Raw genomic sequence first — 13836 nt, forward strand, 5'->3', positions numbered from 1 at the left:
CCCTCCAGCCTGGGCAACAGAGCGAGACTCGGTCTCAAAAATAAATATGAAGATAAATGGGTTGTGAAAGCACAGGTTCTTATTATGTAGATGAGGCCTCTAGGTATCAGGCTTCAGACAGAATAGATGGTCAGTATCTCTTATTAGACCTTAAAAGCTATCACACTCTTAGTTTAATCTCTCCTGGATCAGGAAAAGACCTGGAAAGGGAAAGAGATTCTCTATGGAATGCAGATTTCTCCTGCAAATGATGGCTTAGCAGGACCATTTCAAAATATGTCAACAAAATACATTTTGGCATAAAATACTTTGATTTCCTCTAGAGCCTGCTATCTGTTACTTAATGCTATGCCAGAGTCAGGTTGGAGTTGGGAATTTTATTGCTACAAAGTCTGTTTTGTCAGTTTTGTGATCTATATCTTAATGTCAGTGCTTGCCAGTTGCACCTAAACTCCAAAAGACAAGAAAGTATAAGGAGGCATATCCAACCTCCCTTCCTGTTACAACCTAAACTCATTTTTCAGATTTTCTTTGGGTTCTTTTTGGCTAAGAGGGAAGAATCCATTCAATTAGTTGGAGGACTTATAATTTTATTTTTGTTTTTCAAAACATTTCCTATATTAAGTCACTATACCTGAACATGATCTTAATGATTGAATAGTTATTAACATAAATAACTTCACTTAATTTCACATTTGTTCTACTGTTAAACTGTTTTTCAAAATAAAATTCTCGTAAGCTATTTTACTAGGTTTCACATATAGAAAAGGTATCTAAGATATTGAATAATATTGCAGTTTCTAAGGCCAAATTGTCTTATTTCAAACCCCTGTTTTATTACTTCCTACTGGTACAATCTTGAAAAAGTTACTTAATCTTTCTCTGCCTTAGTTTCCTAATCTGTAAATTGAGGGTAATAGTACCTATTGCATACAATTATTTTTCCACTTAAATGAGTTAATACATGGAGAATGCTAAAGAAAATGTCTGATATATATAGTAATTAGTAAATATTTCTTTATTGTTATAATTGTCATTTGTATTAGTTTCAAAGATTTAACACAGAATGTATTATGACAAAACTTCAGGTGTTTCAGAACATGCTCATAGGGAGGTCACCTCTAATAACTCTAGCAATATGGATGATGCTATAATTGTATTCAAGATTCTAGGAGTTAAGTGTTGCCATCTTATGTATATAAGGGTCAGGTTCTTTGGTGCTAAATTATATGACTTCACAGAGTCTTTTTGGTCACACCCATGTGTCAGCATGAAGACAGGCATGGATCAAGAGTTACGTTTAATTTCATAGATTAGAAATCTCATAGAGATTTTTGAAATCAGGTAAGTTTCAAATCAAACCTTGGTTTTTTCATTTATAAAGATGGGGCTCTTACCTATTTTGCAGACTTCTGAGGATATAATATAAATTAATAAACATATTGCCTGATATATAGTTTGTCCTTAGTAAATATCATTCCTTTTCTCTGAATAGATGGTCACATTGTGAACCTCTGGAATTAGTTTAGACATAAGAAAAAAAAACACACCTAATCAAAAATGACCTAAGTCATATCTTGAGTCTTCTAATGAGGGTAGACTTGGATATCCAGGCTATGTGGAGCGAGTGGGATGAGGAAGATGGGGACTAGAAGGGCAGATGGTGGGAACCAACTGAAAAGACACTTTCAGCCTCTGGTCCCCACCCTCCAGAGCTTCCTAAACTTAGAGAACCAGTAACTATTGCTGGCTGTGGTCCATAGGCAGTTTTGTTGGAATACAGTTTTTAAATGTATTGAATGCAGTTGATAGTATTTACAAATTAGGAGACTCAGCCTTAAATCAGAATCTCTGGCTTCTCTAGAAAAACCAGATCTGGTTCCCTTAGGCCTCCCATGTGATATGAGTGGGCCACAGTGATGAAGCAGCTGCCCCTTTAGATTGAGCCTACTCTTCCATTCCTGCTGGGACTTTGGAACCCTTGAGTTGTGACACCTGCTTTCACTGAGGCAAAAATCTACTTTCCATTGGGTAAATTGGTGACATTTTGATACGTAAGAATATTTTGCCTCTTTTGAACACAAATGATTATGAAACGAATTTCTGGTATCTTATGTTACTTTCCTGGATTCCACCCCCATAGTCTACTTAACATAAAATCTTAAAAAATATACTAGTAGTACTACCTAGGATCAAAGGCTAATAACATTAAATCTAGAAGTACTATATAGCAATAATGTCAAGGAGATGAAATCCAGGTCGGGTTTGTAATGACTACATTCATATACTAATGATAATTAGCAGTTTCTTAAAGCTTCATATTTTATATGATTTTTTATTGCTATCTGCCTTTTCAGAGCTTTATTGAGAATTAGGATTTTATGACTTTGGTTGGTGTTAGTTGAATGAATTGCAGATGACAGTATTATTAACATAAACAAAATGAGAATGATATGGTTTTGGATGTTAACAGAGCAAAACGCTGGTCAGATGTGAGTTAATATGTTCAAATGTTTTCATATCTCTTAACACACTTAAAGTTATTTTGTCTATAGGGAATTATGTAGTTATTATGTTTGTTAAGTAAACTTTACCTATTTAGTGTTTGTGTCTTACCCATTGACACGTACTAACATGTTTGAAGCAGCATGTGAGTATTCATGCACATAGACTACAGATTAGTAAACTCTATTGAAGTCTAGATTTCATGAATTATTACCAATCATTCTGAAGTTTTGCCTTATTTGCTTAATTGATATCTTTCTAGTGTTGTCTGTGTTGGTGGAGATGGATCTGCTAGTGAAGTGGCCCATGCTTTGCTTCTGAGAGCCCAGAAGAGTGCTGGGATGGAAACAGACCGAATCCTGACACCTGTCAGAGCACAGCTTCCACTTGGCTTAATACCAGCAGGCAAGGGAGTGGCTACAGATTCATTAAACTGACCCTTCTCCCTCATTTCCTTTCTTACTTCCTAACCTAGAGAGCATAACACAGAGTTAATGAAGAGGCTTTGAAAGATCCAGACTTCTGGCATCCCCACTATCAAATGTGAGACTTAAAACAAGTCATTTACTCTCTTAGGCCTTATTTTTCTAATCTAGAATAGGGATCACACATATATTATTCACTTTATCACAAGGTCATTGTACTAACCTTTGGGTTAGTAAAGGGTTTAATATATTGTTAAACTTTCAGTATATGGAATGGTTATTCTTCTCCCTTCCCATAAAAAGGTATAATGATTACACAGTACCAGGTAGGAGGTTTCAAAACAGGGCCACTCCAGTCTAGCTGCTTATAATTCCATATGAGGTGAATATGGTAACTTGCATAATTGAAGTATAACCAGATAACCTTGAGAATGCCAGAATTACTTGTGACTGGAAAGAGGATAAGATTTGGAAGGGTGAGATTCGTAAGGGCAAGGCATTTTATCTTTTCACTCACTGGCATTTCCTCAGCACCTAGAATAAACTATGCGACAGTGATGCTCAGTGAAGCCTATTAAGTGAATGAATGTAAGCAAGACTTCATATAGTAAATGATACTTGAATTAAGTCTTAAAATGGGTTGGAGCTGGTCTGAAAAGGTGACAATGAGTTATTTTCTTGGCTGCAAAAATAATAAAGCAAAGGCAAAACCCAGGAGTATTTGAGGAATATTGAAAAGGCCTTTCAATGGGAGATAATGGTATCAAAATATATCCAACCATGGACGCTCCTGCATGCCACAGTAAGGGCTCTGAATTGTATTTGATAAGCAGTAGGAAATAATGGGATGTTTCAGAGCAGGGGGCAACCTGATTGGAGCTTGTTCTAGGAGGGTTCATTTTGCCTCACTGTGTGGAACGATTAGAGGATGGGGGCAGGAGAAAATAGAGGTCAGAGATAGGGAGAACCATTAGAGCAACACTGTGGTTCAGAAAAGAGGAAAACATCATTCAAAAGTTGATTGTATTATACAATCACTCATACCAAATTATTTAAATAAGTGATAGTGAAGGAAATTATGTTTTCATTTAAAAAGATACACATCACTAAAACAGAGTATTTTTCCCTATGATAATAGAAAAGAAAAAAATTATATTTTGATAACCCTATTCATTTTGTATGGATTTTAGTAAAATTAGTCTTGTTGATAAATTAACAGAGCACAAGGTATCCAAATGCCCTTTTAGAGTATGAAGTCTTTCAGAAAAGCCAGAATTTAAAAGGAGAGAGATATTCAAATATATTCTGATAATTGTGGAGTATATAGAAAAACCTCAAATGGTTTCTAAGTAGAAGATAAAAAGATTATTTTGACACAAAGAGAAAAAAGATGCATTTTGGGCTATCTTTTCATGGCATTTTATTTCTTGGTGTTTTTGTTTTACTTTAGTAATTCTGAATATAATGGTGGAACCTATCCAACATTTCCCTCTGTGCCAAGTGGATGTGTTTAGGACACTGTTTGTCTTCCTTAGTACTTAAATTCCCAAGGTCATTCACTGACTGCCTTACATCAGAAATAGAAAGATGCATGTCCCTACAGTTATGCATTTGACATAAATTGGGTGGTTGGCTATAAAAACTGGTGGTTACGTTTATGTTTTTTGTATGTAATTTGGATGTTATAAAGGAATAGCATTGAGTTTTATCGCTATTATAATTTTTAATTTTTAAGAGTATTTCTGATTTGGGGAGCATTTTATGTGTTCTTTGGATATTTGTAGTAATGCTATTTTAACAAGTCTTGTTTAGAAGACACAGTATGCTGCCAAACTCTGGTCATTGTATAGGAGTTCTAGCATTCTAATTCCTTCTAATAGGAGGAGAAAGTCATGTGTGGGATATATTTAATATGAGGACTCTATGACTAGTCAGGGCTTTAGTTAGAGAATGGGAACAAGAACTAGGCAGGAAGTTTTCAAGCCGAACATGAGACAGTGTGCCATTGAAGCCATTTGCCTCCTGGAGAGAGACACCCAGAGGGAGAGTGTTTAGTAAATTAATCCACTGAGCCAACAGACTAAGCTGCTGAATTATGGTCAGACTCAAATGGATCAGATGTGGGGAAGCCTGTATTTGAACTGCTGGCCATTAGGAATGGTGTTTGTTGCTATGGGAACTGGTGCTAAGGAACTATACTGAGGGACTCTGATTAAAAGGGGGAGGAGGGATGGAGAAAAGCTGAGAGGACATAAAAATAAAAAAGCAATCCAGTTGTTGTAAAACAAGGCTCAATCCACATACTGATGGCTGTGAACCATATATTCCTATAGAGTTCGCGTAAATAAATTCATGCTTTCCAATTAATTTGAGGAGAATAAAATATTGCCGAGGGACTGTTAATTTCTATGATATTTCAGGCAGAGAACCAAAGTGTAGGTGCCGTTTTCATGAGAATTTTAGATATGCTTGACTAGGAAGTCATTACATCACATTTATCTGTTTGGATGTGGGAGACATTAACAGCCTTATGAATATTCATGGTGTCTGGTTAATTAAGTTAATTGTTCTGCAGAAGTGCTTGCACTTCCAAGGACGATTTTTTTTTCCTTTTTTTTCTTTTTGCCTCTGTAGTTTCTGCCTGATATTTCATCAGTAATTCTTTACATGAGCTGCTACTTCTGTCCTTACTTTTTGTATTTCGAACATTTTAGCAGCTCTGGGGAGGGAGTGGTGGGCAAAGTTTCTGGTAGTGTTAAGAAAAATAACTTTCAGGCTAATTAAAATGTTTACCTTGAGGTAGGACATTTATAGCTTTTGCGAGAACATTAAAATTACATCATTGTTATTTGTGTGAACAGCATGTTCTTTTGGCATGTAGACATCTTTTCAAATAGAGTGCAGTTTCCTGAAACAAAATGTAATCCATCTTTCAGATTATCCCAACAAAATATAGAACAATCCATCATTTTGCAATTTTACATACACTTTCTCATAAACTTTCTTTTTTTCTTCAGAGTGTCAAAACCACATTTAAAGACTAAGGTACAGATTAACGAGTAGTCAATGACTAAAATAATTTTCCTACTTGTAGTCATGCCTGTTATCCCTGCCAACTTCTACAGAATTAGAGAAAAGTTGCAAAGCCTGAGAGGACATAAACATTTTTTAAAGCCATCTTTAACATTCTAAAAAGAAATTGTACTTGGGCATACTCAGCATACTTTAAACTCACAGGGAATAAAGTCTTTATTTTCTTAAGTCATGCTATGTGTCATTCTCTATTGTACATGATATTATGTTTTTAAATAATCTTTCTAGAGGAATGCTTTTATGGTCTACTCCTAATTAACTATGGTAATGGAAGAAATGTGTTTCATGGAGTACTGTAATCCATCGATAATCCTAAATATCTCACTCTAATGATGTGTCCTCTTCTAAAACCTTTACCACATATCTGATTGGGAAGCACAATGGATTGAATTGTTTCCTCCTTTTTTCCCAATCTTTTCCAGATTATTAGCAATTATATGGTCAAAGGCCAGGCTTGAGGGCTGCAAGATCACTGGAAAGGCCTGGATAAAGATCCACAGAGTAACAGGTTTCTATACTACTTGTTCTCAAAACTTAGAGTTCATAGACTCACCTTGTGAACTTGCTAAAACGGAGACACCTGGGTCTTCCCTCCTCCACACACATTCCAATTTTTTGAGTTGGAGGTAGAACCCAGGAATGTATGTTTTTAAAAAGCTCCCAGGTAATGATGCTGCTTGGGCCATGCATTCCAGAGGAGTTCCTCACCAAGTCACTGTGCATACAAGCCACCTGGAGATCTTATAAGTTGCAGCCTCTGATTCAGTGTGTCTGAAATGGGACCTAAGAGGTAACATTTTAAAAATAATATATTTTCTTACTTTCATTAATACTTCTATTAATTACTATTTTAATACCCGTTACCCTTATTTATTTTTAAATTGACAAAAATTTTATTGTGTACAATGTGATGTGTTGAAACTTATAAATTGTGAAATGGCTAAATAAAGATAAACATGCATAAAGTTGACATAATGATCACATACTTATTTTGCATTGAGAACACTTAAAATTTCTCTTAGAAATTTCCAAGTATATAATGCATTGCTATTAACTATTGTTTTAGTCTGTTCTCATGCTGGGGAGCACTACACACTGGGGTCTGTTGGGGGGAAATGGGGAAAGGATGGGGGGGTGGGGAGGTGGGGAGAGATAGCATGGGGAGAAATGCCAGATATAGGTGAAGGGGAGGAAGGCAGCAAATGACACTGCCATGTGTGTACCTATGCAACAACCTTGCATGTCCTTCACATGTACCCCAAACACTAAAATGCAATAAAAAAGAAAAAAAAATACCCAAGACTGGGTAATTTATAAAGGAAAGAAGTTTAATTGACTCTCAGTTCAGCACGGCTGGGGAGGCCTGAGGAAACTTAAAACCATGGTGGAAGGCAAAGGAAAAGCAAGGTACATTCTTCACAAGGTGGTAGGAAGGAGAAATGCTAAGTAAAGTGGGGAAGAGTCCTTTGTAAAACCATCAGTTCTCATGAGAACTCACTCGCTGTGAGAAGAACAGCAGCAGGGAATCGCCCCTGTGATTCAGTTACCTTCACCTGGTCTCTCCCTTGACATGTGGAGATTTGGGGATTAAAATTCAAGATGAGATTTGGGTAGGGACACAAAGCCTAACCATATCAACTATGGTCACCAGGTTATAAAACAGATCTCTTGAAAGTATTCGTCTTAACTGAAATTTTGTATCCTTTGACCAGTATCTCCCCAGTTCTTCCCATACATTAGCTCCAGTAACCACCATTTTACTCTTTGCTTTTATGAGTTTAAGTTTTCCAGATTCTACATAAAAGTAAGATCATATCGTATTTATGTTTCTGTGGCTGGCTTATTTCACCTAGCATACCATATTCCAGGTTCATCCATGTGTTGTAAATGACAGGACTTCTTTAATTCCAAAATAGTGATCCATTGTGTATATAAACAAGCTGACCATCCCTAATCTGAAAACCTAAAATCCAAAATGCTACAAAATTAGAAATTTTTGAGTGCCAGCATGATGCCACAACTGGAAAATTTCATACCTCATGTGATGGGTAGCAGTCCAACTGCAGTCAAAACTTTGTTTCATATAAAAAATTTAAATATTAAAATATTAAATATGATTTTTGGATCCAAGATGGCCATTTAGGAACAGCCCAGGATTGCAGCTCCCAGTGAAAGCACAGAGGGTGAGTGCGGACGCCGCATTTTTATTGCCCACAGACTAGGAAATTCCCGGGCAGAGGAGCCCCACGGTTGCCAGCGCGGCGGTTTCGGCCAGCGCGGCTGTGCCGGCCAGCGCCGCTGCTTTGCCCCGTGCGGCTGCTTTGTCGGCGCCCCGGAGCAGCGGTTCTCCATGCAAAATACACCGGTCCGGGTGCCCTTTTGGCTGGCGATTGGAGCCACGGGAAGTCGCCCATTCGCCGGTTCAAAAGGGACTGAGCAGAGAACCAGGACAGTAGATTCCAGGGCAAAAAAAAAAAAAAAAAGCGCCACAAACCTCAGTGCCGCTGTTTAAGCCAGCGCAGTGAGTGGCCGCAGGGGAAAACAAACAGACCCCGGCGCCTCTTCAACAGGCGACTGGAACACCAACTTAAAAAAGGCTCTGAGGCAGGGAGCCAGGCGATCAGGCTCGACTGGTCCCACCCCCACAAAAGAACAGCAACCAGAAACTCTGGATTGAGAGTCTTACAGCAAGCGCAGCTGAACCCTGGACGGTCCAGCTCTGTGGGGGAGGGGGCGTCCGCCATTACCGAGGCAGCCTGCCGTTGCCAAGGCAACCCGCCATTACCGAGGCAGCCCGCCGTTGCCAAGGCAACCCACCATTGCTGAGGCAGCCCGCCGTTGCCAAGGCAACCCGCCACAGCAAAGAGACTCCGCCTCAACAGAGGTGGGCCAACATCACCAAAGCAGTTCTAACTACACCCATATAAACAGGACTGCAGGGAAGTTCACTAGGCAGCGGGGCGGAGCCCACAGCAGCTCAGCAAAGCTGCTATAGGCCGACAGTGACTAGGCTGCCTCCTTGCTAGGCTGGGCAGCTCTGAAGGAAAAAAAAAAAAAAAAAAAAGAAGGCGGCCACACAACGGAAACTCATAAATAAAGCCCTAAGCCCTAAATCCCTGGGACAGAGCACCTGGGAACAAAAAGCGTTTTATGAGTTCTGCTGCAGCAGACCTAAAAGTACCTGCCTAGCAGCTCTGAATGAACAACAACAGAGCTCGCAGCTCACCATTTGAGCTCCTATAAAGAAGAGACCGTCTCCTTAAGCAGCTCCCTGACCTCTATATATCCAAAAAGACACCTCATAAAAGAGAGATCAGATTGACCCTAGGTGGGTATCCTCCTGGGACAAAGATAGCAGAAGAAGAAAACTGGTAACAACCCTTGCTGTTCAGCAGCTGCTGCAGGTGAACCCCAGGCAAGCAGGGCCTGGAGTGAACCTCAGCAGACCTACAGCAGAGGGGCCAGACTGTCAGAAGGAAAACCAAGAAACAGAAATAACCTCATCATCAACAAACAGAACGTCAATCTGAAAGATTTGAGACCCAATCTGAAAGCCAGCAACTACAAAGTCGACAGATGGATAAATCCTTAAAGATGGGAAGAAACCAGCACAAAAAGGATGAAAATACCCGAAACCAGAACACCTCTCCTCCTAAAAGGGATCAAAACTCCTCACCAGCAAGGGAACAAGGTTGGATGGAGAACAAGTGTGATGAAATGACAGAATCAGACTTCAGAAGGTAGGTAGTAAGAAACTTCTGCGAACTTAAAGAACATATTCTAACCAAATGCAAAGAAACTAAGAACCTTGAAAAAAGATTTGATGAAATGCTAATGAGAATGGACAAAATAGAAAGGAATATAAGTGAATTGATGGAGCTGAAAAACGCAACACGAGAACTTCGTGAAGCATGCACAAGTATCAGCAGCCGAATTGACCAAGCAGAAGAAAGGATATCAGAGGTCGAAGATCAACTCAATGAAATAAAATGGGAAGGCAAGACTGGAGAAAAAAGGGTAAAAAGGAATGAACGAAGTCTCCAAGAAATGTGGGACTATGTGAAAAGACCTAATCTACGTTTGATAGGCGTACCCGAATGCGACGAAGAGAATGAATCCAAGCTGGAAAATACTCTTCAGGATATTATCCAGGAAAACTTCCCCAACCTAGCAAGGCAGGCAGACATTTAAGTCCAGGAAATACAGAGAACGCCACAAAGATATTCGTCAAGAAGAGCAACCCCAAGGCACATAATCGTCAGATTCACCAGGGTCGAAATGAAGGAGAAAATACTAAGGGCAGCCAGAGAGAAAGGTCGGGTTACCCATAAAGGGAAGCCCATCAGACTCACAGCAGATCTCTCAGCAGAAACCCTACAAGCCAGAAGAGAGTGGGGGCCAATATTCAACATCCTTAAAGAAAAGAACTTTCAACCCAGAATCTCCTATCCAGCCAAACTAAGCTTCATAAGTGAAGGAAAAATAAAATCCTTTGGGAACTTGCAAGTACTCAGAGATTTCGTCACCACCAGGCCAGCTCTACAAGAGCTCCTGAAAGAGGCTCTACACATATAAAGGAACAACAAGTACCAGCTCAACTAAAGGGCAAAACAGCCAGCTAGCACCAAAATGGCAGTATGAAATTCACACATAATAATATTAACCCTAAATGTAAATGGACTAAATGCCCCAATCAAAAGACACAGACTGGCAAATTGGATAAAAAGACAAAACCCATCGGTGTGCTGTATCCAGGAAACCCATCTCACATGCAAGGATACACAAAGGCTCAAAATAAAGGGATGGAGGAAGATTTACCAAGCAAATGGAGAGCAAAAAAAAAGCAGGAGTTGCAATTCTCATCTCTGATAAATTAGACTTTAAAGCAACAAAGATCAAAAGAGACAAAGAGGGACGTTACATAATGGTAAAAGGATCAATGCAACAAGAAGAGCTAACGATCCTAAATATATACGCACCCAATACAGGAGAACCCAGATACATAAGGCAAGTTCTTAATGACTTACAAAGAGACTTAGACTCCCACACAATAATTGTGGGAGACTTTAACACCCCATTGTCAACATTAGACAGATAAACCAGACAGAAAATTAACAAGGGTATCCAGGACTTGAACTCAGACCTGGACCAAGCAAACCTAATAGACATTTACAGAACTCTCCACCCCAAATCCACAGAATATACATTCTTCTCAGCACCACATCACACCTACTCTAAAATTGACCACATAATTGGGAGTAAATCACTCCTCAGCAAATGCAAAAGAATGGAAATTGTAACAAACAGTCTCTCAGACCACAGTGCAATCAAGTTAGAACTCAGAATTCAAAAACTAACCCAGAACCGCACAGCTTCATGGAAACTGAACAACTTGCTCTTGAATGTTGACTGGATAAACAAAGAAATGAAGACAGAAATAAAGATGTTCTTCGAAACCAACGAGAATGAAGACACAACATACCAGAATCTCTGGGACACATTTAAAGCAGTCTCTAGAGGAAAATATATAGCAATAAGTGCCCACATGAGAAACAAGGAGAGATCAAAAATTGACACCCTATCGTCAAAACTGAAAGAGCTAGAGGAGCAAGATCAAAAAACCTCAAAGTCTAGCAGAAGACAAGATATAGCTAAGATCAGAGCAGAACTGAAGGAGATAGAGACACAAAAAACCCTTCAAAAAATCAATAAATCCAGGAGCTGGTTTTTTGAAAAGATCAACAAAATAGACAGACCACTAGCCAGATTAATAAAAAAGAAAAGAGAGAATAACCAAATTGATGCAATAAAAAACGATAAAGGGGATATCAACACAGATTCCACAGAAATTCAAACCATCATCAGAGATTATTACAAACAACTCTATGCACACAAACTAATAAACCTGGAAGAAATGGATAAATTCCTGGACACTTGCCTCCTGCCAAGCCTAAACCATGAAGAAGCCGAAACACTGAACAGACCCATAACAAGGTCTGAAGTTGAGGCAGCAGTTAAAAGCTTACCACCCAAAAAAAGCCCAGGTCCAGATGGGTTCACAGCTGAATTCTACCAGACATACAAAGAGGAGCTGGTACCATTTCTTCTGAAACTATTCCAAACAATACAAAAAGAAGGAATTCTTCCCAAATCATCTTATGAGACCAACATCATCCTGATTCCAAAATCCGGCAGAGACTCAACAAGAAAAGAAAACTTCAGGCCAATATCCATGATGAACATAGATGCAGAAATCTTCAATAAAATACTGACAAGCCGATTGCAACAGCACATCAAAAAGCTTATCCACCATGATCAAGTAGGCTTCATCCCAGGGATGCAAGGCTGGTTCAACATACGCAAGTCTATAAATGTAATTCACATAAACAGAACCAAAGACAAAAACCACATGATTATTTCAATAGATGCAGAGAAGTCCTTTGACAAAATTCAACAGCCCTTTATGCTAAAAACCCTCAATAAGCTAGGTATCGATGGAACATATCTCAAAGTAATAAAAGCTATTTATGACAAACCAACAGCCAATATCATACTGAATGGGCAAAAACTGGAAGCATTCCCCTTGAAATGTGGCACCAGACAAGGATGCCCTCTCTCACCACTGCTATTCAATATAGTATTAGAAGTTCTAGCCGAGCAATCAGGCAAGAAAAAGAAATAAAGGGCATTCAAATAGGAAAGGAGGAAGTCAAATTGTCTCTATTTGCAGACGACATGATTGTATATCTAGAAGACCCCAAGGTCTCAGCCCCAAACCTCCTGAAACCGATAAGCAAGTTCAGCAAAGTCTCAGGATACAAAATCAATGTGCAAAAATCATATACATTCCTATACACCAATAACAGACTTAAAGAGAGCCAAATCAAGAACAAACTTCCATTCACAATTGCCACAAAGAGAATAAAATACCTAGGAATACAACTAACAAGGAACGTAAAGGACCTCTTCAAGGAGAACTACAAGCCACTGCTCAACGAAATAAGAGAGGACACAAACAGATGGAGAAACATTCCATGTTCATGGTCAGGAAGAATCAATATCGTGAAAATGGCCATACTGCCCAAAGTAATTTACAGATTAAATGCTATCCCCATCAAGCTACCAATGACCTTCTTTGCAGAACTGGAAAAAACCACCTTAAACTTCATATGGAACCAAAAGAGAGCCCGCATAGCCAAGTCAATTCTAAGCAAAAAGAACAAAGCGGGGGGCATCACACTACCAGACTTCAAACTATACTACAAGGCTACAGTAATCAAAACAGCATGGTACTGGTACCAAAACAGAGGTATAGACCAATGGAACAGAACAGAGGTCTCGGAGGCAACACAACATATCTACAACCATCTGATCTTTGACAAACCAGACAAAAACAAGCAACGGGGAAAGGATTCCCTGTTCAATAAATGGTGTTGGGAAAGCTGGCTAGCCATGTGCAGAAAGCAGAAACTGGACCCCTTCCTGACACCTTACACTAAAATTAACTCCAGATGGATTAAAGACTTAAACATAAGACCTAACACCATAAAAACCCTAGAAGAAAATCTAGGCAAAACCATTCAGGACATAGGTGTAGGCAAGGACTTCATGACCAAAACACCAAAAGCATTGACAACAAAAGCGAAAATAGGCAAATGGGACCTAATCAAACTCCACAGCTTCTGCACAGCAAAAGAAACAATCATTAGAGTGAATCAGCAACCAACGGATTGGGAAAAAATTTTTGCAGTTTACCCATCTGACAAAGGGCTGATATCCAGGATTTACAAAGAACTAAAACAGATTTACAAGA

At 39.0% G+C, this 13836-nt stretch overlaps 1 protein-coding gene across 8 annotated transcripts in view; it reads left to right on the forward strand.

The window, feature by feature from the left end:
• The window catches only part of CERKL (ceramide kinase like), a 133126-nt gene that overhangs the window by 100612 nt on the left and 18678 nt on the right, over positions 1 to 13836 (forward strand). For 6 of the 8 annotated variants that reach the window (XM_032292772.1, XM_032292769.1, XM_032292775.1 and 3 more), the window contains one exon: positions 2768 to 2910. The exons of the other annotated variants lie outside the window; for them this stretch is intronic. In XM_032292772.1, coding sequence (XP_032148663.1) covers positions 2768 to 2910 — 143 coding nt within the window. The remainder of the gene's footprint in view (positions 1 to 2767; positions 2911 to 13836) is intronic. 8 annotated transcript variants of the gene reach the window in all.

Source organism: Sapajus apella, unplaced genomic scaffold (genome assembly GCF_009761245.1).
Source record: "Sapajus apella isolate SASKATOON/1434 unplaced genomic scaffold, GSC_monkey_1.0 scaffold28, whole genome shotgun sequence".
NCBI lineage: Eukaryota > Metazoa > Chordata > Mammalia > Primates > Cebidae > Sapajus > Sapajus apella.